The sequence below is a fragment of the Scyliorhinus torazame genome, chromosome 13 (assembly GCF_047496885.1).
Source record: "Scyliorhinus torazame isolate Kashiwa2021f chromosome 13, sScyTor2.1, whole genome shotgun sequence".
In the NCBI taxonomy this organism is placed as follows: Eukaryota; Metazoa; Chordata; class Chondrichthyes; order Carcharhiniformes; family Scyliorhinidae; genus Scyliorhinus; species Scyliorhinus torazame.
The window spans coordinates 192,808,085-192,835,774 of NC_092719.1; the positions used below are offsets into that span (position 1 = coordinate 192,808,085).

General features: G+C 45.9%; 2 protein-coding genes across 6 annotated transcripts in view; one reads left to right on the top strand and one right to left on the bottom strand.

The window, feature by feature from the left end:
- Positions 1–27,690, top strand: part of cenpp (centromere protein P) — a 452,755-nt gene that overhangs the window by 267,312 nt on the left and 157,753 nt on the right. The gene's annotated exons all lie outside the window — the stretch shown is intronic.
- The window catches only part of aspn (asporin (LRR class 1)), a 49,217-nt gene continuing 29,292 nt past the window's right edge, over positions 7,766–27,690 (bottom strand). For both annotated transcript variants that reach the window (XM_072472635.1, XM_072472634.1), the window contains exons 5-9: positions 19,963–20,176; positions 15,255–15,368; positions 13,397–13,490; positions 10,805–10,943; positions 7,766–9,827 (exon numbers count right to left, since the gene is read on the bottom strand). In XM_072472635.1, the coding sequence (XP_072328736.1) occupies positions 9,630–9,827; positions 10,805–10,943; positions 13,397–13,490; positions 15,255–15,368; positions 19,963–20,176 (759 nt within the window). In that variant the 3' untranslated portion in view covers positions 7,766–9,629. The remainder of the gene's footprint in view (positions 9,828–10,804; positions 10,944–13,396; positions 13,491–15,254; positions 15,369–19,962; positions 20,177–27,690) is intronic.

Genomic DNA, 27,690 nt, shown 5'->3' on the forward strand with positions numbered 1-27,690 from the left:
GTATTCTGATATGTATTTGCAGAAAGCGCGGGTCAGAAAAGTAACCAACTATAATGCATCCCTAGCTCTAACCCATGCTGCCTTCCAATGCAACCTCCCACCTAAAGTGCAAGGTGCAGAGTTATTCTTTGTGTTGACTATTGTAAGTTATATACTTGTGCATAATTCAGGATGGGGTCTCTGTCCAGGAGGAGGGCTCAGGCCGGGAGGGTGACTCAGTGGGCGGGAATCTCCATGGGCAGGACGGAAAATTTGTGGGACCCGCAGAAGGTCTGTTGACTTTGGGCAAGATTTTCTGGTCCCGCAGCAGACGTAACTAGAAAATCCCGCCCTTTATCTTAATCACTGTCACAATTTACTGTTATCACCCTTTGCCCCAGGAAAATAAAAATTTCCCACCCGATACACCCCCACAACCACCCTGCCAATGAGCCTGTTCCTATGGTTTCCCATCAACCCAACATTTCCAGCATCTTGAACAGTTCCTTGCTTCTACTTACAAAATTCCCATTCTCAAGAATCTCTTGCAGTCATCCTTGCATTTTGCCATTGTAATTCCTACCCATTAGTCCAATTTCAATCCCACCCAATGCATTATCATAGAATTTACAGTGCAGAAGGAGGCCATTCAGCCCATCGAGTCTGCACCGGCTCTTGGAAAGAGCACCCTACCCAAGGTCAACACCGCCACCCTATCCCCATAGCCCAGTAACCCCACCCAACACTAAGGGCAATTTTGGACACTAAGGGCAAATTTTATCATGGCCAATCCACCTAACCTGCACATCTTTGGACTGTGGGAGGAAACCGGAGCACCCGGAGGAAACCCACGCACACACGGGGAGGATGTGCAGACTCCGCACAGACAGTGACCCAAGCCGGAATCAAACCTGGGACCCTGGAGCTGTGAAGCAATTGTGCTAACCACAAGGCTACCGTGCTGCCCCTAATGCCTGATTGAGGCAGTCTCAATCAATATTTCCAATCATTAAATAACTGCTTCCATTGCACATTATCCACTTTGAGTTTGATACGCTCAACACTCAGGGCGGAATTCTCCCATTTTAAGACCAAATGCCATGGTGAGTGCAGGAACATGGCGTTCCCACTGCAGAGGCTGGTGGGGAAACGTGCCAAACCTTGCCTTGACCTTATCAAATATGCACCCAGGTGATTCACACTGTGTTCAGTGGTAGGGCACTGTCCGGGCACCATATTGAAAAGGCACCCAACGTCACTGACCCACTAATGAAGAAACAAGGTGGACCTCCTGAAAATGACGATAGATCTCCTGGAACATTCTGAGGCTGGAAGATGAACCCCTCCAGGACATCAAATCTGAAAGATGCACCTTGGGATAGAAATGAGGTTCACGCTGGCCTCAGGCAGGTTTTGTGACCCACATTGGTGGGCAATAGCGGAGGATTCCTGTAAATTCACACTGGCATGAAACCAATTTCTGGGCCTCCTGCTGTATTCTCCCATCATACCCGCCATTGAACCTGCTAGCAGGGGCTTGGGATAATTCCACCCTCTGTTTATATGTTACTGTCTCTTCATCATAATTCCTATAATGGCTCCACTTCTACTTGTCCCAACGTAGCATTTGCTACATTGTCACCTCCTGCATGACCCAAGCTTCCTTTGTGCCATCACGCAGATACTCTGCTATACAATTGCTTCTCTAAGATAAAGTTGTGGATGAGTCAGAACTCCCTCAAGCTAAAGGTTGCCAGAACTGAAAGCATTTTGATCACTCCTTGTAAAATCCCTCAATCCTCTCCCATTACATTGAATTATGGTGTGCAAACTCACATTTGCCTGTTTCCACCAATATAAGGGCCAATAACTTCCTCAGAGTGGCAATCTCCAATGATTGCCACTCTCACCAGACTGACCAGCGCAGGGATTCCGAAGCCCCTCTCTCGTCCAACCTTCCTCAATCAGTGAGACTGGAGCAGCGAAGCGATTGGTTTCAGGCATGAAGGATTTTAACTGCAAAGTTGGAGAAGCTGGAGTTGTTCTCCTTCAAACAAAGGAGGCCGAGGGGAGACTTGATAGAGGTGTACAGGATGATGACAGGTTTAGATAGGGTAGACAAATGAAAGCTATTCTCATTACCTGGTGGTACAAGGAAATGGCAATACAAATTTAATGTTTTGGATAATAGATATAGGGGAGGAATGTGAAGAAGAACGTTTTTATGCAGAGGTGGTAATGACCTGGAACAATCTGCCTAGAGGTGGTGGAACTGGAGACAATCAATGATTTCTTGAGGCAAATGAACTTGCACAGCTCAGAATAAATAAATAAATAACCTTTATTGTCACAAGTAGGTTTACATTAACGCCGCAATGAAGTTACTGTGAAAAGTCCCTCATTGCCACATTCCGGCGCCTGTTCGGGTACACGGAGGGAGAATTCAGAACTCTCAGCTGGTACGGGAATTGAATCCGCGCTGCTGGCCTTGTTCTGCATCACAAACCAGCAGTCTAGCCCACTGAGCTGAACCAGCCCTCAGATGCGGATGGGATTGACTGGATTCCTCGAGGGAGAGCTGACATGGACTTGGTGGGCTAAATATAAACATCTAGCTATGAATGAACGATCCTAGTCACATCAAAAGCAGTCAACATAGTTCTTCTGAGAAAAAGAGGAAATTAAAGAACTTAACACCTGGATGTTTATAGACATCGTGGTTAGGTTCAAAACATGGTCTTGAGATGCATTCAAGCGTGAAGGGAAATGAAAGTAAACAATCTAGAAAGCTAGCTGTCTGGAAGCTAGTTCTCTTTTTGAAAGTGAATAGAAGCTTTGCAGATAAAAGGATCTGAGGGGGATTAACGCCTTGTGATGTGGTTTTGACTTTCTATGAAGTAACAGCTGCTGCTTTCTATATCTCTATTTGCGACAGAAGGTGTAAGAGACAGGTGAATGCAAAAGCAGTGATTTTTCACTTTCTGTCTGGACTGCTTCCAGGCAGGGGTGACTGATGGGGGGATCTCTGATATGGGGGAGGGAGGTCTCTAATATGGGGGTGCTCTCTGATATAGGGTTCTGCTGGGGAATCTCTGATATAGGTCTCTGATATAGGCGCAAGCCTTAATGCCACTGCCGGCATGGGGCCAGAGCATCGCAACAGGATCAACGTGCCCATCCCGTTCGGATGCTCCGGTCCCACGTTTTTTGCCCGACACGAGATTCTCTGCCGCATTGGGAACTCCGATACTGGAGGCGGGCGGCGGAGAATTCTCTCCCCTCCTGAATTGTTAAACCAATAATAGTAATTTGTACATACAAAGGGACGTCATTTAAAAAAAATATTTTTATTCTCTTCCTTTTTCACATTTTCTCCCAAATTTACACCCACCAACAATAAACAATAATCAGTAACGAACGCAATGTCAATCCCCATATCAATAACAACAATCCCATCCTCCTACGAAACTCCCAAACAGCAGCCTGCATGTTAACAAAACAAATAACAAAAAGGAATCAGGAAACACCCACAGTCACCATTAACACGTACAGTCCCCTAAAGTTCCATGTAATCCAATTCTCGAAAGTGCATAATGAATAAATAACGCCCATGAATTGTAGAACCCCTCCAACCTTCCACTCAGTTCAAATTTGACCTCCTCAAGAGTCAAGAATTCCAGCAGATCCCCCTGCCATGCCAGGCCACAGGGTGGAGAGGTTGATCAACGAGGCGAAGGCTACAACATCTGCCTCCGCATCCGTTTCCAACCCCAGCTGGTCCGACACCCTGAATAGGACTCCTGAGGGCCCGGGTCCAGTTTCACGTGCACCACTTTAGAGATTACCCTAAAAAGTCCTTCCAGTAATCCTCCAGCTGTGGACAGGACCAAAACATATGAACGTGGTTTGCGGGGGCCCCCCCGCAACGTTCTCACACATCTTCTACCCCCTCAAAGAGCCACTCATCCTTGCCTTTGTGAGGTATGCTCTATATACCACCTTCAGCTGTATCAACCCTACCTTGCACACAAGGTGGAGGCATTTTTCCTCCAGAGCTCCTTCTCTTCCAAAATAGCCCCGTAAATTGCCGACACTACCCCTTCTCCAGTCCCCTTGTCGTCAGCACCTCCTCCAGCAATGTGGAGGCCGGTTCTACCGGGAATCTCTGTATCTCCTTTCTGGCAAAGTCTCGAACCTGCATGTATCTAAATATTTCCCCCTGCTCCAGCCTGTACTTTGCTCCCAGCTCCTTCAATCCTGCAAACCGACCCCCAAGAAACAAATCTTTTAGTGTCCTAATTCCTTTCTCCTCCCATGTCCAAAAAATTCCATCCCACTTCCCTGGCTCAAATCTATGGTTCCCCCAAATTTCCCTTGATCCTGCCCCAACCCGAAGTGCTGGCGAAACTGCCTCCAAATTCTCAACAAAGCTATTACTACCGGACTCCCTAAGTATTTCCCCGGGGCCGTCGGGAGCGCTGGTGTTGCTAGTACCTTCAATCCCGACCCCCTACACAAACTCTGCTCCATTCTGACCCACTTGGAATCAACCCCTCTGACCCAGCTCCGTACCTTCTCCACATTCGTCGCCAGTAATAATACATCAAACCCCCTGCCTGCCTTCCTCTCTGTAGTAGCACCTTTCTAATCCTGGCTGTTGTATTACACTTCTGGTAGTGTGTTCTGTTATACTACTGAATGTAATATATATTACTCAATACTGTTGTTGATGAGGTTTTCTGAATCTTGATGAGAAAGACTCAAAGTCGTCCAGTAATAACAAAAGATTTATTGAGTAACTAAAACAATAATTTTGTGAGTTCTTTACTTTAATATTAATACTAGTAATAAGGTTAACAAGATCTAAATATAGTAACTATGTTTATCTACACTAACATTCTGAGCTAATCTGCACTCCTGTCCTCTCGTCACAGTACACCCAAAGAGAGCAGGGAGCCGAATGAGCTTGCTTTTATACCCCTGTTAGTACTGCCCTCTAGTGATCATCTGATTCTACTGATTACACATTATGTACATGCACAAACAGAGGTCACTACACTGGCCACCTTCCCTCCCCGTATGAACAAAGTAATCATCCCTTCAATCTCTCGAAAATATGCTTTTGGCAGGAAAATCGGCAAACATTGGATAAACAGAAATCGTTAACACATTCATTTTAACCGCCTGTACCCGACCCGCCAGTGACAGAGGGAGACCATCCCATCTTGCCAGATCAGCTTTCACCCTCCCCACCAAACTAGAAATGTTGTACCTACTCCCCAATCCCTATCAGCCTGCACCCCCAGCTATCTAAAGTGAGTCCCTGCCCTACGGAATGGCAGCCTCCCACCCCTGCCCTGAGCCCTGGCCGAGCCACCACAAAATATTACAAAGTGACGTCTTTAATAGATTAATTAAAATGTTGTTTTGCAGTGTTTACATTTTAGGCTTTAAAAATCTGATCTATTAATGACTAATCATAAAACTAAGCAAGGTCAATTAAAAATTGAATACATAGAACATCGAACATACAGTGCAGAAGGAGGCTATTCGGCCCATCGGGTCTGCACCGACCCACTTAAGCCCTCACTTCCACCCTATCCCCGTAACCTAATAACCCCTCCTAACCTTTTTTGGACACTAAGGGCAATTTAGCATGGCCATTCAACCTAACCTGGACTGTGGGAGGAAACCGGAGCACCCGGAGGAAACCCATGCAGACACTGGGAGAATGTGCAGACTCCGCACAGACAGTGACCCAGCAAGGAATCGAGCCTGGGACCCTGGCGCTGTGAAGCCACAGTGCTAGCCACTTGTGCTACCATGGTACAGCAATTTTTATATTAACACCTTCAACTGTGAAAATAAATGTTCTCTACAAAGACACAATAAAGCTTTATTAGTTAGCTTTTGGTCAAAAATATGATATTCTGTAACCACGTTTTTCTTAAAAAAAGCACTCAACACCTGATTGTTAAATGGACCTTTATTAATTAAAAGTAATTACATAAAAAGACTAACAAAAGTAATCCTCCATTTGATATGCCAATACAATACTTCTGATACTAAATTATTTTTTGTGATTCTAATGATAATTGACCGTGTTATGTTATTTATCACAATATGTGTGTAAGATATTAAAGTAAAAATTTTACGCAAATCTTTTCCAAGTTAACTTTCCCAACATTTAACCAAATGTATTCAGAATGATAGGAATATAAGGAAATGCAAACCAAATCACTTTTTGTGTATGAATACAGGGAGTTCATTGCAGAACAATCATGCAAGGATTTAATCTCAGAATACTATTCACAGAAAACAACTCAGAGCTACCAGTGTAATCACCAGGGAGAAGCCGAGTATTTATTACTGTTATGATAAATTATTGATAGTGCGAAAAAAATTGCTGATGATAATGAAAAGCAGTAGAAATATAATTAGGAGGATGAAGGTAGTGTTAAAATCAACCTCCATGTTATGACAGGAAAAGTACAACTGTTAATCGTTACTAGCTGGGTAGTATTGTAAGTTTAGTGTGTGAAACCACAGATCAGGGCCAAATCCAAAGATTTGCTGTTTCCCTGTATATTAAATGGTATTTTTTGACTAGCGATGGAAAACTTTGATAATTATAATTGTTTGGTAAAGTAATTGGCTACTGCTGCTAAAGACCAATATTCATGCTGAACTGCTTTGTGGAAGCTACCAGGTTATCCAAAATTTGTTTCCCCTACTCTTTTATCATCAATGTACAATTATCTCACCACATCTCGTATCACTATTGCATAGATTATTGTCCTGGGAGCTGCTTGAATAATGTTAAAATAATGTCCAAAAGGATGTTCTTTTAAAAACAGAATTAACATTAAAATTATCTTTTTATATCAAATAGAGGGCACGATCTAACAGAAAAGTTTCTACGTGTCTATTATAACCTGCCCAGATCCTATTGACTGGGGCAATTGGTTACCCCATTGTATTTGAGGAATATAAGCTCCCCCAATGCGATGGAGGAGGGGGGAATGAAGGATGGGGGAGTGCAGGGCGGGTATGAAGGGGCTCCTGAAAGGTTGGGGGCTGAAGGATGGGGGTCCTGGAAGGTGGCAGGGCCCGGAATAAGGAATGTGAAGGCCTTAAAATTGGGGCCCTCAGTGACCCCATAGTGGGGTGTCATCACTTGGGGAGGTGAGTAGCACAGCTGTATAAATAGAGCTGGCCAGTGTGGTACTGGCTAGAGAGGGAGCCAGTAGTGAACTCCTGGCCCTGTGTACATATTCTTGTAAATAAAGTTACTTTCTGGTTGACTGTACAAACTCGTGCTGGATTCTTCGTGGCCCCCTCAAAAGTGTCATTTGGGACGTGTTTTACTGGGGTTTCTCGCTGGCTCTGTTGGCAAGTTCCCCACCGCTATCTAACCACATTTAGTCACTTTGTGGGCCCTGGGGAGTTTCTCCCCGGTTAAGTCCACAAACACTTAGAATTATTTTCATCACCGGGGAACTGAACTCGTTGGTAAGACTGACTCTTCAGTGAACGGGCCACCATTTTGAAAGGAGGCCCCGATCTCTTAGGTGGGCTTGTGGGTCCCCCACTGCCCTACCCATGGGCCCCCACACCCCTACCCATGGGCAATGTCACTCCCCACATGGAAATTCCCCCCCCCCCCCGTGATGACACCCCACTATGGCGTCACTGAGGGCCCCTGTTTTTAGGCCTTCCCACTCCTCATTTATGGCCTTCCCTCCTTCCAGGAACCCACCCTTCACCCCCCCCTCCCCCCCAACCTTCTAAAGGTCCCTCATCCTTCATACCCCTCCTCGAATCTCCTTTCACGGGCATGTGTCCCCCAGACCCAGACCTTTGGCACCCTGGCACTGGCACCCTGGCAGTGTTCGTGCCGGCTTTGCAGTGCCACCCTGGCACCTTGGCAATGCCTGGGTGGCAGTGCCAAGATTCCAGCCTCGCAGTGCCACGGTGCCTGTGTTTCAGGAGGAGGGTCAGTGGGCTACCCTGCCCTGTCCCTGACCACCCAGGGGCCTCCGATGGCCCGGGTGCGGTTCTGCCTGGTCCATGTTTCTGTGGACCAGTAATGAATGGCGCCCAACAGGGGGCTTCCTGGGGAGGTGGCTGGATGCCGGATGCCCCGTACATCCTGGGTGAGCATGCCTAAGTGGGTTTTAAACTGACTTAGGTGCGTGAGGCTTGGTCACGTCCATTGTGAGGGGATCCTAATCGCAATGCCTTGCAAGACCTGGGTAGATTTCACAAGGCATGCTGGCTGCCTAGAAGCACATGGAGGCTTCTCCCGGCATCTACTGGCCGCATCACGCTCCCATTCAGGTGCAACGCGGCCAGTAGATCAGACCTATAGAATCCTATACTTGTCGGGAAAACCGAATTTAAAGTGGCTACTGTTAGGAGAAATTTCACACTGAGAGAATTCTCCTGATAAAATCACTTTTTGTGTGAAAGAGCTTTGAAATATCCCGATATTTGTATTTAGTAATGTGAATTGGATGGAAAAGTATGAATTTAATGCTAAAAAATGAAATATATATTTTGAATTTGCACTTGGAATATTGCGCACAATTCTGGTCGCCACACTACCAGAAGGATGCGGAGGCTTTGGAGAGGGTGGAGAGGAGGTTTACCAGGATGTTGCCTGGTCTGGAGGATGTTAGCTATGCGGAGATGCTGAATAGACTCGGACTGTTTTCATTAGAACGACGGAGGTTGACGGGTGACCTGATAGAGGTCTACAAGATTATGAGTTGAGTGGATGGGCAGGCACTCTTTCCCAGGGTAGAGGGGTCAGTCACCAGGGGACATAGATTTAAGGTCCATTGGGCAAAGTTTAGAGGAGATGTGCGAGGCAGAAGGTGGTGAGTGCCTGGAATGCGTTGCCAGGAGAGGTTGTGGAAGCAGATACATTAACGGCGTTCAAAAGGCATCTCGACAAATACATGGATAGGATGGGTATGGACGGATACGGCACTCGGAAGTGCTGAGGGTTTTGGCCAAGGTTGGAATGACTGGTACAGACTTGGAGGGCCGAAGGGCCTGTTCCTGTACTGTATTGCTCTTTGAATTATGAGACGAACACTGTGAAAGGATTCAAATGCATTTTTTGGGGGGTTTAAGTCGTGTCAAAATAAACGCTTAAGAAGTTGACCATGTGCTTACCAGTTAATTCAATATATGCATTGGACGTCTCTTCCTGAGAAACCAAAATTGCACTGTGACATCGAATTAAATCAACTATCCTATTGACACACTGGACTTGTTTCAATTGGGATGGGAGTTTGGGAGAGGAAATACTTGCCTATACATTCAGAAGTGACAGCAACAGAGCGAGAGCCTTATGAGAGCTTTCTTTCCTTTAAACCCATCACAGTTCTGTAATCAGTGGCCATTTTCATTGATATAAAAGGCACCAAGGGCAACATTTTATTGAAATGGGTACTTGAAGTGAAATTCCTCTTTTATTAACCTGGCAGCAAATTCCAATTCTTTGAAATCACACTTTCTAAACCATGTACTCCCATGATTTTGCAATTTGTTAGTTGTGCAGGCAAACAAGTTTTTCCTGTTTTTGTTAAAAAGAATTTCATGTTTCATGTCATTTAACTTATGATGCTTGTATACATTGTTTATTTTCTGAAATTTCCAAACTGCACTCCATAAGCACCAGAGACGCATCGAAAGGAAGCTGGTTGAATTTCCCAATGCTTCACTGGATTGCCAAAAAGACTGATTCCACTATAGAGGATCTTCTTAATGCTTGATTCCTTTGGACAGAAGTCATCTGCTTCAATTTTGCTAATATCGTTATTATGAAGATACACTGCCTGTTAAGAGATTTTTTTTAGAAAAGCTGAAATGTCTGCATTTGAACATTGTAAAAATGTAGTCATAAGTGTATTATACTTGTCTAGTCTGGGCTTACTTTCATAAAATTAAGCACAGTTTGATTCTCAGCAAGGAAAGTATATTTTCAGATAAGAGACTTAGGCTACTACTTAAAACCTTAGCAGAAACCCTTTTTGTTTCAACACTCCTTTCCCGGTAAAAATTCATGAATTGTGTGAACTTCTTTCATGCCTCTCAAGGAATCCAAACCATTGTTCATCTTTATTTTGTTACTCCTTTCTGTTGCTTCAGTAAGTTGCAGAAATAACTTTGTGTAATTGAAACTCATCTCTGCACCTCTATCCTGGAATTCCAAACTCATTTACTGTTTCCAATTGAATCTATCTTATTACTCAGCAATGGCCAGAATATATCAGTTATCTGTCCCAATGCAGCACATCCTTGTCATCATAAAAAAAGTTCAATAAGCTGCTGCTTTGCTCAGTTTAATTAGCTGATGTGTCCTCCAGTTGAAAAAAGTTGTAGTAAGTGAAGTAACACTTTTCAAATTTGCTGTCGAGTACTAAGTATGATGGGTGTTTGAGACACATGGGAGGTATTTTACGCTCTCTCCCCATGGTGAGTTTGGGGCGGGGAAGGCATTTATTTGGTTGAGATAGTGGTGGGCGGAGACCCGTTACCTTCCTGTCTCCATTTCGATTAAGCACATGGCGGGAATGCCCATGGATGAATTTCTGTCCTGCCAATTAAAGGCCCTCATTCTACCGCATAGAAACATATAAAATAGGAGTAGGCCCTTCGTCCCTTTAAGTCTGCTCCACCATCCCAAAACCTAAGTCTGCTATTATGCAAAATCACATGGTCATATCTTGTTTATCCATTTGCCTTTTACAAAATGCTTCAGCTTTTCACAATTATTGTATAAAAGTGTGGAAATCGAATAAAATATATTTACCTGCAGATACTTGAGGTCCTTTATAGCAGCAGGCACTTTCCTAACTTTGTTGTTCTCCAAATGAATCTGTCGTAGATTAGGAAGATAAGCTAAGCTTCCATTTTCAATGTCTTTAATTTGGTTGTAGGATAAGTCCAGTCTGTAACATAGACCATAGAACATAGAACGTTACAGCACAGTACAGGCCCTTCGGCCCCCAATGTTGCGCCGACCTGTGAAACCACTCTAAAGCCCATTTACGCTATTCCATTATCGTCCATATGTCTATCCAATGACCATTTGAATGCCCTTAGTCTTGGCGAGTCCACTACTGTTGCAGGCGGGGCATTCCACGCCCTTACTACTCTCTGAGTAAAGAACCTACCTCTGACATCTGTCCTATATCTATCTCCCCTCAATTTAAAGCTATGTCCCTCGTGCTAGACATCACCATCCGAGGAAAAAGGCTCTCACTGTCCACCCTATCTAATCCTCTGATCATCTTGTATGCCTCAATTAAGTCACCTCTTAACCTTCTTCTCTCTAACGAAAACAGCCTCAAGTCCCTCAGCCTTTCCTCATAAGATCTTCCCTCCATACCAGGCAACATTCTGGTAAATTTCCTCTGCACCGTTTCCAATGCTTCCACATCCTTCCTATAATGCGGCGACCAGAATTGCACGCAATACCCCAAATGCGGCCGCACCAGAGTTTTGTACAGCTGCAACATGACTTCATGGCTCCGAAACTCAATCCCTCTACCAATAAAAGCTAACACACCGTACGCCTTCTTAACAACCCTCTCAACCTGGGTGCCAACTTTCAGGGATCTATGTACATGGACACCGAGATCTCTCTGCTCATCCACACTGCCAAGAATCTTACCATTAGCCCATACTCTGTCTTCCTGTTATTCCTTCCAAAATGAATCACCTCACACTTTTCTGCATTAAACTCCATTTGCCACCTCTCAGCCCAGCTCTGCAGCTTATCTATGTCCCTCTGTAACTTGTAACATCCTTCCGCACTGTCCACAACTCCACTGACTTTCGTGTCATCTGCAAATTTACTCACCCATCCTCTACGCCCTCCTCCAGATCATTTATAAAAATGACAAACAGCAGTGGCCCCAAAACAGATCCTTGTGGTACACCACTAGTAACTGGACTCCAGTTTGAACATGACAAGGAAATGCCTATATGTTCAGTACATGGAACATACATTTTCATCAAGAGTTCTGTTGATCACTGTGGTCCCAGGCTCAAACTCCTTATATTACCTGTAGTATCAGTAATGCCTGTAGGTGATGCTTTTTTAAAAATATTTTTATTGAACATTTTTTATACATACAAAACAAATAAACATCCCCAAAAAAACCCCACTCCCCCAACATCCGACGGTGACCAGTTCCTTGAAATACATGACAAATGGCTGCCATCTTGGAAAAAAATCCCATTCGAGCCTCTCCATGTATATTTAATTTTCTCAAGGTACAAAAACTCCCATGAGATCACCCAGGCTCGCCGAGGCACTGGGTGGAGAAACTGACCTCCACGCCAACAGAACCCACCTGCAAGCAATCTGCGAGGCGAAGGATAAGACATCTGCCCATGCCCCCGTCTGCAGCTCAAGCCAGTCCGACACCTCGAAAATGGCCTTTAAGGGCAGTACGGTGGCGCAGTGGTAGCACTGCAGTCTCACGGCGCCGAGGTCCCAGGTTCGACCCCAGCTCTGGGTCACTGTCCGTGTGGAGTTTGCACATTCTCCCCGTGTTTGCATGGGTTTCACCCCCACAATCCAAAGATGTGCAAGGTAGGTGGATTGGCCATGCTAAATTGCCCCTTAATTGGAAAATGAATTGAGTACTCTAAATTTTTTTTTTAAAGAAAAGAAAATGGCCTCTAGGGGCTCTGGCTCTAATTCCATTTGGAAGATTGCTGACATGGTGCTGAAGAATGAATCCCAGATGTTCGCCATCTTAGGACATGTCCAGAACATATGAACATGATTTGCTAGGCCCCTCCCACACCCCTCGCACTTATCCTCTACCCCCTCAAACAACCGATTCATCCTAGACCTTGTTAAATGTGCCCGATGAACCATTTTTAACTGTATGAGCCAAGCCTCGCACAAGACGACGTGGCATCCACCCTCTGAAGGGTTTCACACCACAACCCCTCCTCCATCTCCCCTCCTAACTCTTCCTCCCATTTGACCTTAATTCCCCCCCCCCCCTATAAAGGCAATGGCTTCTGCCAGAATCCTCCCGTAAATGCCCGAGGTATGGGTTTCCTCTGGGCGCTCTGGTTTTCTCCCACAGTACAAAGATGTGCAGGTTAAGTGGCTTCGCCATGCTAACTTGCCCCTTACTGTCCAACGGTCAGGTGGGGTTACGGGAATAGGACGGGGGGTTGGGCCTGGGTGGGGTGCTCTTTCGGAAGGTCAGTTCAGACTCGACGGGCCGAATGGCCTCCTGCACTGTTGGGATTCTATGATACTTAAGTCTTTCTGTGTGTCCCTTTGTAATTTCTCTGTTCACAAATACATTCAAAATAATATCTCTCAGAAATTGACATCAGATTTGAATTTTATTTTAAAAAGAGAAAATGTTACCTGTACAAATCTTTATATCGTCTAAAATCTTCAAGTTCTAGTGATGAAATTTTATTGTGATCAAGGTACAGCTCATACAGGTTGGGAGGTAAATCTTTGGGTGCAAAATTGAGTATAATTAGTATAAATAATCACAGATATAGTTGGTCATGTGCAAATAATTTCTGGACACTGACATGGAACAGAGGCTTGTTCCTGGAGATGAGGTTTTGATAGAAATGTTTATTGGAAACTTTTGGGAGCAATGGTGCATGGTCATTGAATAGCTCACGTTCTCTGATCAGCAGCTTAATGATCAGAGATCACATATTGCAGAACTGTATTAACAGTGCCAATTTCAGCTAATTTCAGTCTTGCAGACTGGAGGCTAAAGTGCAATCTGTTTTTTTAAAAGTTTCAGTGATGGAATTCGCAGGGAGCTAGACTAGCTTGAGTTACATTAAGAAAACCGTTTAAAGCTTGTGTTTGGAGGGAAAGCAAGAGACATATTTACTATTTTAAGTAGTGGGAGAAGTTAGAGAAATACATACATATACACCATTGTTATACAGTTTGTTGATCATTCATAAATCTTAGGGAAGTGAAAACAACCTGTTAATTGAAGAAATTGAGTTCTCAATTTTAATGAGTAAAAATATCCAGTCAACCTTGCAAAATGAGGCTAATTATGTGGCAGCCCATGATATATTCTAGCAACTGGTGTACAGGATGACTGTTCTCTGCTATCATGTCTGTGTCTCAGCACTATTTACTTAGATACTCAGTGGAAAGGGTGCACTTCAGATTTTTGGGGATATGTGAAGATGGAAATAATTTGTTTCCTCATGACCTTCAAGGAAAAAGAAAGATGCTTTTCACTACCACCAGATGTTTCAGAGCCAATTAAGTAGTTTTGAAGTCTAGTCACTGTTCTGTAGGAAATACAGCAGTAAACTTAGCACAGCAAATTCCCTGAAACAGCAATGTGTTAACGCACTGATGGTCTGCTTTTTTGTGATATTGATTGAGGGATGCATTTTGGCCATGACACAAGGGATAAATTCCCTACCCTTGTTCGAAAGGTATGAGAGCTTTTACATCTGAGCAGGAAGATGGGTCTCGATTTAACATTTCATCGAAAAGACAGTGGGCAGGATTCTCCGGTTCCCCAGTCGCGTGTTCCTCAGCGGCGCGCCGTTCACTGGCAGCAGGATTCAATCTTCCCGCCACATGTCAATCGGATTTCCCATTGAAGGCAACCCACGCCACCGGAAACCCGTGAGCGGGGGTCCACTGCTGGCGGGAAAAGTGAATCGCAATGGCCAGAGAATTCCATCCGCCACCACCGACAGTGAAGTTTTCCTTCAGCACTGCACTGAAGTGTCAACATAAATGTTTGTGCTGAAGCTCTGGAGTGTAATTTGAACCCAGAACGTTGTGAGAGACAAGTGTGATAACGACTGAGCCAGGACTGGCAGAATCCATGCCCAATGTGGCCTGCAGGTAAGATTGAAAGACTTGGATTGTCTGGTTTACTTATCTTTTCTCTTGCCATTACTTTTCATCATTTAATGTGGTTTATTAATGGAAGGTGCCTTGCTTGCTGGATTCTTCTCTACTGTAGTGAATTGGTCAAAAACTGATTCGGCTCCTTGAGTTAAAATTTGCAAGTTGGCTGAGGATTCTAATTTTGAAGTAGTCACAAGGTAAAGGTGCAGTTTCTGGATGCGGAAAGCCATTTATAAATTGCTGAAACTTTGTATGTGAGTGTGGCTTTTGATATTGTACAAAAACCTTGACTTATTTCCTTTGAATATCCTTTCCTGCCCATTGCTTGATAAGAAATACCAGTCGTGAATGAAATTCTCAAATAACTTACTTTTGGGAACTGAAGTTAGTTTTGCCTGTGAAATACGTATGTAAATAAGTCTCATCACCCCGTCAAATGCACCAGGTTCTATGCCAGTGGTATCAAGTGGATTTCCACTTATTTCTGTAATTCAAAGCACCAGTTATTAACAATATATGCCTCGGTATGAAGTCAATTCCAATGGTAACATTGGATAAAAGCAAACTACTGCTAATGCTGGAATCTGAAACCAAAAGAGAAAATGCTGTAAAATCTCAGCAGGTCTGGTAGCATCTGTAAGGAGAGAAAAGAGCTAAGACTTTGAGTCCAGATGACCCTTTGTCAAAGCTAAAAGGCATAGAAAGTGGGAGATATTTATTCTGTAGGGTGAGGGAATGAAAGATGAGCCATAGTCACAGAAACCAAGGGAAAAGAGTGTAATACCAGCAGTTGCCACTGCTGCTGGTGATGCTGTCAGTATTAGAGAGCTGCCAGCCAACCCGAGGCTGGCAGCTCTCAGGAGTGGGAATTTCACCCTACTTGAGGCTTGATTGCGTGGGAGGCACAATGCTGTACAGGTAAATGTGTAATAACACCAGATCTCCCAGAGAGAATCGACATAGGGTTCCTACCAGTTCTTCAACTGGTTGGTGTGACCCCCATTGCCAACACTAAATGCTGCCTATAAAGTACCAAAAAAAGGAAGTTAAATGGAACCTTTATAAATCGAGGTAGGCCACAACAAAAAGACTTAAAGTCCAGTTCTGGGTACCACAATTTAGGAAGGTCTTGATGAAGGTGCAAGGAAAAATTATTAAAATGATAACAAAGAATACAGAATACAGTGACATCAGCAGAGGACAGTAAGAAGTCTTACAACACCAGGTTAAAGTCCAACAGGTTTGTTTCGATGTCACTAACTTTCGGAGCGCTGCTCCTTCCTCAGGTGAATGAAGAGGTATGTTCCAGAAACATATATATAGACAGATTCAAAGATGCCAGACAATGCTTGGAATACGAGCATCAGCAGGTGATTAAATCTTTACAGATCCAGAGATGGGGTAACCCCAGGTTAAAGAGGTGTGAATTGTGTCAAGCCAGGACAGTTGGTAGGATTTCGCAGGCCAGCTGGTGGGAGATGAATGTAATGCGACATCGTGCGACAATCACCAGGCAGGAATGTTCCCTTCCAGTCGGGGAACACTTCAGCAGTCAAGGGCATTCAGCCTCTGATCTCCGGGTAAGCGTTCTCCAAGGCGGCCTTCAGGACGCGCGACAACGCAGAATCGCCGAGCAGAAGCTTATAGCCAAGTTCTGCACACATGAGTGCGGCCTCAACCGTGACCTGGGATTCATGTCGCATTACATTCATCCCCCACCATCTGGCCTGCGAAATCCTACCAACTGTCCTGGCTTGACACAATTCACACCTCTTTAACCTGGGGTTACCCCATCTCTGGATTTGTAAAGATTTAATCACCTGCTAATGCTCGTATTCCAAGCATTGTCTGGCATCTTTGAATCTGTCTATATATATATATATATGTTTCTGGAACATACCTCTTCATTCACCTGAGGAAGGAGCAGCGCTCCGAAAGCTAGTGACATCGAAACAAACCTGTTGGACTTTAACCTGGTGTTGTAAGACTTCTTACTGTGCTCACCCCAGTCCAACGCCGGCATCTCCACATCATCAGCAGAGGAGACACAGCTGGAAGCTGAACTTTTATTTATCAAAGTAGTAAGTTTAATAATCTAAGAGTCCTAGCAGGGCTGCTATGGCCGGTAGCATGTACATCCTATTCCACATGGAACTCCAGGTTTTACTTGTGCCCTGGACTGCCATATGCAGCATGTATTGTTAGCTGCAGCAGCAATTTTACCGTGGTGGTCGGAAAGCTTTTAAAAATGCCTTTTCGAGACAAAATTAAGTCACTTGGACAAATGTGGATTAATTAACAAAAGCCAGCACAGATTTCTTAAGGGTGAATCTTGCTCGAGTTTTTGATGGGGTAACAGAGACGTTCGATGAATGTAATATGGTTGATGGTGTATACATGCTCTTCCAAAAGGCATTTGATAAGCTGCCACATGATGTTCTTGTCAGAAAACTTGGAGCCCATGGAACAAAAGGGATAGTAGCAGCATGGATGGTGAGGGAACCTACAAGAAGGGCAAACCTACTTGACCTCGTCCTCACCAATCTTAACTGTTGCAAATGCATCTGTCTATGTCAATATTAGTAGGAGTAACCAACTCATTGTCCTTTTGGAGATTAAGTTATTGCTTCAGCTTATTCCTACCCCATTCAACTTATTTCTCAACTCTATTTTTATCCCGTTGCCAAGTCTTTTCTTGCCTACATCTGTGACTCTTCTGACGCCCTCCATCACATTGAGTTTCCCATTTCCTGGACTTAACCTAGTCCTTTGCACGATAACCATTCAGTCCTTTTACACCTCTCCGCTTTTTCCTTGAACGGAGGCCCAATATCACCTTATCTATAGCACCCTTCTCCATCTTCTCACACAACAACTTTTCCTTCACCTCTACTCAATTCCCCCAAATAAAAGGTGACCATATGGGCCTTTTGTGGGATATAAAGAACAAAGAAATGTACAGCACAGGAACAGGCCCTTCGGCCCTCCAAGCCCGTGCCGACCATGCTGCCCGACTAAACTACAATTTTCTACACTTCCTGGGTCCGTATCCCTCTATTCCCATCCTATTCATGTATTTGTCAAGCTGCCCCTTAAATGTCACTATCGTCCCTGCTTCCACCACCTCCTCCGGTAGCGAGTTCCAGGCACCCACTACCCTCTGCGTAAAAAACTTGCCTCGTACATCTACTCTAAACCTTGCCCCTCTCACCTTAAACCTATGCCCCCTAGTAATTGACCCCTCTACCCTGGGGAAAAGCCTCTGACTATCCACTCTGTCTATGCCCCTCATATGTAGAATATCCCATGTTCTAGTCCTACTCGCCCCTCAACCTCACCTCTTTTTCCAGTATATTGATAAGTACTTTCCTTGCTCTGGCCCTGAATTGGAAATTTCATTGACTTTGCTTTCAATTTCCATTCTTCATGTGATCCATCTCTTCTGAAGGTGTTAAAGGATTGAATGTTTATCGAAAGGACTTCTCTGACATTTTTGAAATATGTTCATTCCTGGGATAGGCTACCAACCAATATTCATTATAAACTCAACAACTCCCACAGCTAATTTAACTACATTTACTTCCACTCGACTTCCTGTAAGGACTCCATTCCATTTTCCCAGTTTCTCTGTCTCTGTCACATCTCTTAGGACAGTACAACCTTCTAAACTAGCATTTTCAAATGTCTCCCTTTTACCTTAACTGAGCGTTCACTCATGGTTGACAGGGCATGGAGATGCCGGTTTCATTTCACACACTTCTATTCTTACCTCTACCCTCCCCACACACATCCCATCCCATCCCAGAACTACATAGAGTTCCCCCTGACCTCAACCTCTCCCCACCCCACCCCCACCAACCCAATGTTCAGCAGATCACCCTCTGCTATTTCTGTCACCTCCACCCACATGCCACCATCAAACACTTCTTCCCCTCCCCTTCAACATTCTGAAGGAACTGTTGCTTGTGCAACACCCTGGTCTTCTCCTCAAGCACCCACAGCACCCCCCCCCCCCCTTTCCAACAGCAATTTTCCAAGCAAAAGCAGGAGATACAATACCTACTGTTTTACCCCCTCCCTTCTCACGGTCCAAGTTCCTTCTCGGTGAAACACCTTATTACTTGTACTTTGTTCAATTTAGTATATTCTATTCACTGCTCACAATGTGATCTGCTGTACAATGGGAAGACCAAACACAGACTGGGTTACTGCTTTACGGAACACCTCTGTTCAGTCTGCAAGCATGACATTGAGCCTCTTGTTGTCTGTCATTTTAACTCTATCTTGCTCACAACTCTGATCTTGACTTGCTGCAGTGTGCAATGAAGATTGACGTAAGCTTGAGGAATCCACCTTTCATTATTTTCTGAATTTTTGCTGTTTCTCTTTTAACCTTTTTTGTTTCTTAATTCCTTTGCTTCACGTTCAGGTGACTGCTCTCCTGCCATTCACACTTCCTCTAGCCACATCTTTTGTTTAATTGTCCCATTACCATACCCTTTGGTTTTGTACAATGAAGCCTGTACTATGAAACCTTTTGTCATTTAATCTGTTCTGTCCTCCACCCTATCACAGGCCTTCTCTTTTGTCCTTTTTCCCACGCTCCCCCAACTTTGATGAAAGGTTACAGACCTGAAATGTTAAATCTGTTTAATTCTTCCAGACCAGTTGCATATTTCCAACATTTTCTGATTTTATTTTTGATTTCCAGCATCTGCATTTTGCTTTTATACAGAAAAAATATACCGTACATCCTTTAAATATTGGTCTCAATTTTCAGACCACTGACTATGAATGGATAGTGAAACTGGCCCAGCGTGCTACATGGATAGATATCTGATAATCTCAGAATTGCATGAGATTGAAGATCATTTGCAAAACTGTAATCTGTAAATGCACATCCTAACAACAAAATACCTTGAGCAAAAGCTTGTATTAATGTATTTAATTGTAGGCAAAACAAATCTAAACAGGAAATGAGCATGGGTTCGCTTTGTTAGTGTGGTTCATTTAACCATGTTTATACAGAGTAAATGAAAATAACTTCAATAAAACATATGAAGTAATCAAAGACTTACCTAAAACATGTAAAAACGTCATTCCTTTAAAAGCTTCCTTTTGTATTTTCTTAATTTTGTTATCATCAATTCTTAGTTCCACAAGAGATTTAGGTAAATTGGCGGGAATCTGAGGTAGCAAATTCCAAGAAAGGTAAAGCAATTTCAATTGTTTAATGGACCGAAAGGCCTTGGGGTGGATTTTGGTTATCTGATTGTTAATCAAAAAAAGTGCCTAGGTAAAGAAAACAAATGAGTGGTAGCTTTCCATCAGATAACAATGATTCATATTAGCAAGTACTTGAAAATATTGAAATGCAAATAGTACTATCCTGACAAGATGAACAACCTTGAAGCAAAAACAGAACATACTGGACAATCGCAGCAGGTCTGGCAGCATCTGTGGGGAGAGAAGGGAGCTAACATTTTGAGTCTGGATGACTCTTTGTTAAAGCAATCCTTGATGCGAGGATGGATTTAGTATATGAATTCAATACTTTTCAGCAATGCAATCAATTAAAAAAAAAATTAATTTAGAGTACCCAATTATTCTTTTTCCAATTAAGCGGCAATTTAGTGTGGCCAATCCACCTAACCTGCACATCTTTGGATTGTGGGGGATGAAACCCACTCAGACACGGGGGAGAATGTGCAAACTCCACACAGACAGTGAGCTGGGGCCCGGGATCGAACCCCGGCCCTCAGCGCCATAGGCAGCAGTGCTTTTTTTGCTTTTTAAATTCATTTTTTCCAATTAAGGGGCAATTTAGCATGGCCAATCCACCTAGTCTGCACATCTTTTTGGTTTGTGGGGGCGAAACCCACGCAAACACGGGGAGAATGTGCAAACTTCACACGGACAGTGACCCAGAGCCGGGATCGAACCTGGGACCTCGGTGCCGTGAGGCAACAGGGCTAACCCACTGCGCCACCGTGCTGCCCTATAGGCAGCAGTGCTGATGGAAGATGGCACCCTGGAATCTCTTACTCATCCTAATCATTGCAATTTTAAGTGTGCGACAAAAGCAGAGGGAGTACCACAATGGAACAATTGGAGTTCATGGAAGAACCTTATGCAAAATAAACTTGAAGAGCGGTGAGAAAAAAAACTATGTTTCTCAGGATAGTTAACGTAATCACATAGTATTGCATGGACACTAGGGACAGATCCAAATAGGGAATTCTCTGTCGTCAAGTGATTTTGGCCTATGAAGAGACCAGAGTCAAATGTCTTCAGGACAAGTGAGTGCAACGGAAAGCCAATGTCTCCACCTATTCCTCCAACAATGACTTAATGTACTATATTTGCAAACCGTTATGCAAATCGAGACTTTTTTTTTAAATATTTTATTGAAAATTTTTGGCCAACCATCACAGTACATTGTGTATCCTTTACACAGTACTATAACAATATAAATAACAATGGCCAGTTTTATAAACAGGAAATAAATAATATATAAACAAAAACAAAACTAAATGGCAACTGCCTTGTCCCAGATAAATATTCTCCAAAAATATGTTTTAACAGTCCAATATACAATTATCTATAACAACAACCTATACATATTATACTTATATATTAACATCCCTGAGAATCCCTCTGGTTCCCCCCCCCCCCCCCCCCCTCCCCCCCCGGGCTGCTGCTGCTGTCTTCTTCTTTTCCATTCCCTCTATCTTTCTGTGAGGTATTCGACGAACAGTTGCCACCGCCTGGTGAACCCTTGAGCCGATCCCCTTAGGACGAACTTAATCCGTTCCAGCTTTATAAACCCTGCCATGTCATTTATCCAGGTCTCCACACCCGGGGGCTTGGCTTCCTTCCACATCAACAGTATCCTGCGCCGGGCTACGAGGGACGCAAAGGCCAAAACATCAGCCTCTCTCGCCTCCTGCACTCCTGGCTCTTCTGCAACCCCAAATATAGCCAACCCCCAGCTTGGTTCGACCCGGACCCCCACTACCTTCGAAAGCACCTTTGTCACCCCCACCCAAAACCCCTGTAGTGCCGGACATGACCAGAACATGTGGGTGTGATTCGCTGGGCTTTTCGAGCATCTCGCACACCTATCCTCTACTCCAAAAAATTTGCTAAGCCGTGTTCCAGTCATATGCGCCCTGTGTAACACCTTAAATTGTATCAGGCTTAGCCTGGCACACGAGGACGATGAGTTTACCCTACTTAGGGCTTCAGCCCACAGCCCCTCCTCAATCTCCTCCCCCAGCTCTTCTTCCCATTTCCCTTTCAGCTCGTCTACCATAATCTCCCCCTCGTCTCTCATCTCCCTATATATGTCTGACACCTTACCGTCCCCCACCCATGTCTTTGAGATCACTCTGTCCTGCACCTCCTGCGTCGGGAGCTGCGGGAATTCCCTCACCTGTTGCCTCGTAAAAGCCCTCAGTTGCATATACCGGAATGCATTCCCGTGGGGCAACCCATATTTTTCGATCCGAGCTCCCAGACTTGCAAACGTCCCATCTACAAACAGATCTCTCAATTGTGTTACTCCTGCTCTTTGCCATGTTCCAAATCCCCCACCCATTCTCCCCGGAGCAAACCTATGATTATTTCTTATCGGGGACCACACCGAGGCTCCCGTCTTTCCCCTATGCCGTCTCCATTGCCCCCAAATTTTCAGAGTAGCCACCACCACCGGGCTTGTGGTGTATTTCTTCGGTGAGAACGGCAACGGCGCCCTCACCATGGCTTGTAGGCAGGTCCCCCTACAGGACGCCTTCTCCAATCCCTTTCCCTCCTCTTCTCCCATCCACTTACATACCATTGAGATGTTGGTGGCCCAGTAGTACTCACTCAGGCTCGGTAGCGCCAGCCCCCCCCTATCCCTACTACGCTGCAAAAATCCCTTCCTCACTCTCGGGGTCTTCCCGGCCCACACAAAACTCATGATACTCTTCTCAATCCTTTTGAAAAAAGCCTTCGTGATCACCACCAGGAGGCACTGAAACACAAAGAGGAATCTCGGGAGGACCACCATTTTAACCGCTTGTACCCTCCCTGCCAATGACAGGGATACCATGTCCCATCTCTTGAAGTCCTCCTCCATCTGTTCCACCAACCGCGTTAAGTTTAACCTATGCAATGTACCCCAATTCTTGGCTATCTGGATCCCCAAGTAGCGAAAGTCCCTTGTTACCTTCCTCAACGGTAAGTCCTCTATTTCTCTGCTCTGCTCCCCTGGATGCACCACAAACAGCTCACTTTTCCCCATGTTCAGCTTATATCCTGAAAATTCTCCAAACTCCCCAAGTATCCGCATTATCTCTGGCATCCCCTCCGCCGGGTCTGCCACATACACCAATAAATCGTCCGCGTAAAGAGATACCCGGTGTTCCTCTCCTCCCCTGAGTACTCCCCTCCACTTCCTGGAACCCCTCAATGCTATTGCCAGGGGCTCAATCGCCAGTGCAAACAATAATGGAGACAGAGGACATCCCTGCCTCGTCCCTCTATGAAGCCGAAAATACGCAGACCCCCGTCCATTCGTGACCACGCTCGCCATCGGGGCCCTATACAGCAGCTGTACCCATCTAATATACTCATCTCCAAAGCCAAATCTCCTCAACACCTCCCACAAATAATCGCACTCCACTCTATCAAATGCTTTCTCGGCATCCATCGCCACCACTATCTCCGCTTCCCCCTCTGGTGGGGGCATCATCATTACCCCTAGCAGCCTCCGTATATTCGTATTCAGCTGTCTCCCCTTCACAAACCCAGTTTGGTCCTCATGGACTACCCCCGGGACACAATCCTCTATCCTCATTGCCACTACCTTGGCCAGAATCTTAGCGTCTACATTTAGGAGGGAAATAGGTCTATAGGACCCGCATTGCAGCGGGTCTTTTTCCTTCTTTAGGAGAAGCGATATCGTTGCCTCCGACATAGTCGGGGGCAGCTGTCCCCTTTCCTTCGCCTCATTAAAGGTTCTCATCAGTATCGGGGCAAGCAAGTCCACATATTTCCTAAAAACTTCGACTGGAAATCCACCGGTCCCGGAGCCTTCCCCGCCTGCATACTCCTAATTCCTTTCACTACTTCCTCTATCTCGATCTGTGCTCCCAGTCCCACCCACTCCTGCTCCTCCACCTTAGGAAATTCCAGCCGGTCCAGGAAGCACATCATTCTCTCCTTCCCATCCGGGGGCCGAGCTTCGTATAATCTTTTATAGAATGTCTTGAACACTCCATTCACTCTCTCCGCTCCCCGCTCTATCTCTCCTTCCTCATCCCTCACTCCCCCTATTTCCCTCGCTGCTCCCCTTTTCCTCAATTGATGGGCCAGCAACCTGCTCGCCTTCTCCCCATACTCATACTGTACACCCTGTGCCTTCCTCCACTGTGCTTCTGCAGTACCCGTTGTCAGCAAGTCAAATTCTACGTGTAACCTTTGCCTTTCCCTGTACAGTCCCTCCTCCGGTGCCTCCGCATATTGCCTGTCCACCCTCAGAAGTTCTTGCAGCAACCGCTCCCGTTCCCTACTCTCCTGCTTTCCTTTATGTGCCCTTATTGATATCAGCTCCCCTCTAACCACTGCCTTCAGCGCCTCCCAGACCACTCCCACCTGGACCTCCCCGTTATCATTGAGTTCCAAGTATTTTTCAATGCACCCCCTCACCCTTAGACACACCCCTTCATCTGCCATTAGTCCCATGTCCATTCTCCAGGGTGGACGCCCTTCTGTTTCCTCTCCTGTCTCCAAGTCTACCCAATGTGGAGCGTGATCCGAAATGGCTATAGTCGTATACTCCGTCCCCCTCACCTTCGGGATCAACGCCCTTCCCAAAACAAAAAAGTCTATTCGCGAATAAACTTTGTGGACATAGGAGAAAAACGAAAACTCCTTACTCCTAGGTCTACTAAATCTCCACGGGTCTACTCCTCCCATCTGCTCCATAAAATCTTTAAGCACCTTGGCTGCAGCCGGCCTCCTTCCAGTCCTGGATCTCGACCTGTCCAGCCCTGGCTCCAGCACCGTGTTAAAATCTCCCCCCATTACCAACTTTCCCACCTCTAGGTCTGGGATGCGTCCTAGCATGCGCCTCATAAAATTGGCATCATCCCAGTTCGGGGCATATACGTTTACCAAGACCACCGCCGCCTCCTGTAATTTGCCACTCACCATCACGTATCTGCCCCCGCTATCCGCCACTATGGTCTTTGCCTCAAACATAACCCTCTTCCCCACTAGTATAGCCACCCCCCTGTTTTTCGCATCTAGCCCCGAATGAAACACCTGCCCCACCCATCCTTTGCGTAGTCTAACCTGGCCTATAAGTTTCAAGTGCGTCTCTTGTAACATAACCACGTCTGCCTTAAGTTTCTTAAGGTGTGCGAGTACCCGTGCCCTCTTTATCGGCCCGTTCAGCCCTCTCACATTCCACGTGATCAACCGGGTTGGGGGGCTTTTTACCCCCCCCCTTGTCGATTAGCCATCCCCTTTTTCCAGCTCCTCACCCGGTTCCCACGCAGCTGTGTCCCCCCCAGGCGGTGCCGCCCCGCCCACCCCACCCCATTCCGGCTCCCCCCTCTCCCCAGCAGCAGCAACCCAGTAGCTCCCCCCTCCCACCCCCCCTGCTAGATCCCCCACTAGCGTAGTTACACCCCCCATGTTGCTCCCAGAAGTCAGCAAACTCTGGCCGACCTCGGCTTCCCCCCGTGACCTCGGCTCGCACCGTGCGACGCCCCCTCCTTCCTGCTTCCCTATTCCCGCCATGATTATCATAGCGCGGGAACAAAGCCCGCGCTTCCCTTTTGGCCCCGCCCCCCATGGCCAACGCCCCATCTCCTCCACCTCCCTTCCTCCCTCCACCACCACCGGTGGAAGAGAGAAAAGTTACCGCATCACAGGATTAATAACATAAAACTCATCTTTCCCCCCCTCTTCGCCCCCATACTCGCCCCACCACTTTGTTTCAAACGTTCTTTTTTAATAACCCGCTTATTCCAGTTTTTCTTCCACAATAAAAGTCCACGCATCATCCGCCGTCTCAAAGTAGTGGTGCCTCCCTTGATATGTGACCCACAGTCTTGCTGGTTGCAGCATTCCAAATTTTATCTTCTTTTTGTGAAGCACCGCCTTGGCCCGATTAAAGCTCGCCCTCCTTCTCGCCACCTCCGCACTCCAGTCTTGATATACGCGGATCACCGCGTTCTCCCACCTACTGCTCCGAGTTTTCTTTGCCCATCTAAGGACCATCTCTTTGTCCTTAAAACGGAGGAATCTCACCACTATGGCTCTAGGAATTTCTCCTGCTCTCGGTCCTCGCGCCATCACTCAGTATGCTCCCTCCACCTCCAGCGGACCCGCCGGGGCCTCCACTCCCATTAACGAGTGCAGCATCGTGCTCACATATGCCCCGACGTCTGCTCCTTCTGCACCTTCAGGAAGACCAAGAATCCTTAAATTATTCCTCCTCGCGTTATTCTCCAGCACCTCCAGTCTTTCCACACATCGTTTATGGTGTGCCTCGTGCATCTCCGTCTTCACCACCAGGCCCTGTATATCGTCCTCGTTCTCGGCAGCCTTTGCCTTCACGACCCGAAGCTCCCGCTCCTGGGTCTTTTGCTCATCCTTTAGCCCTTCGATCGCCTGTAATATCGGGGCCAACAGCTCCTTCTTCATTTCTTTTTTAAGTTCTTCCACGCAACATTTCAAAAACTCTTGTTGTTCAGGGCCCCATGTTAAACTGCCACCTTCCGTCGCCATCTTGGTTCTTGCTTGCCTTCCTTGCCGCTGCTCCAAAGGATCCACTGCAATCTGGCCACTTCCCTCTCCTTTTTCCATCCGTTTCCAGGGGGGGTTCCCTTCTGGTTTACCGCACAGTGCTTCTAGCCGTTAAAATTGCCGTTGGGGCTCCTATCAAGAGCCCAAAAGTCCGTTCTACCGGGAGCTGCCGAAACGTGCGACTTAGCTGGTCATCGCCGCACCCGGTAGTCTGCAAATCGAGACTTGACCTGATGTCACATGAGATGACCCCAAACTACACTGTAAACAGATCTTTGTTGAGCATTCAACCATCAAAGCAACAAGGCAATTCATCAGGAAAGGAATAAAGATAATATAAGTGTCCCTGGAGGCAGAAGCAGATTTACAAGAAAACACACCGTTTAGACAAAGAGCCTCGACCAATGGGGGTACCCCACGCCGGCCGGTGCACTGGGCATCCAATCTGAGCCTGGTTGGATGAGGTGAAGCAGCCGCCGAGCGGAGCAGGCGAGGCAAGCAGGTTTGCGACTTGACCAGGGCAGGCCAGCAACAGCGAGGCGCGAAGAACCAAAATCAAACCACCACGAAGTGAGGTCAGCCATTGAGCAGGCGAGACCGAGCAAGTTTACAACTCGACCAGGGAAGGCCAGCAACAGTGAGGCGGTAAAATCAGGCCACCACAAGGTGAGGTCATCCACAAAGCTGCCAAATTGAGCTCAACCGCCGAGTAGGCAAGGAAAGCAGGTTTGCAACTCGATCCAGGGCAGGCCAGCAACAGCCCCGAATCAAACCTCAGCCATGAGTAAGGCAAAAAGCTGCCTTGGAAGACCCCAGGCGCGAGGTGAGTTTGTGAGAGTGTGAGGGGTGGGAGGAGACTGTGAAAGGATGGGGACAGGGGGATAGAAGAATGTGAATGTGTGGAGAGGTGGAGAGTGTGTGAGGAGGTTAGGCAGGGTTGCAGCAAGGGAGCGTCAGTGAGGGCCAGGTTGCATTTTGTATATTTTGGACTTTGAAATATACCA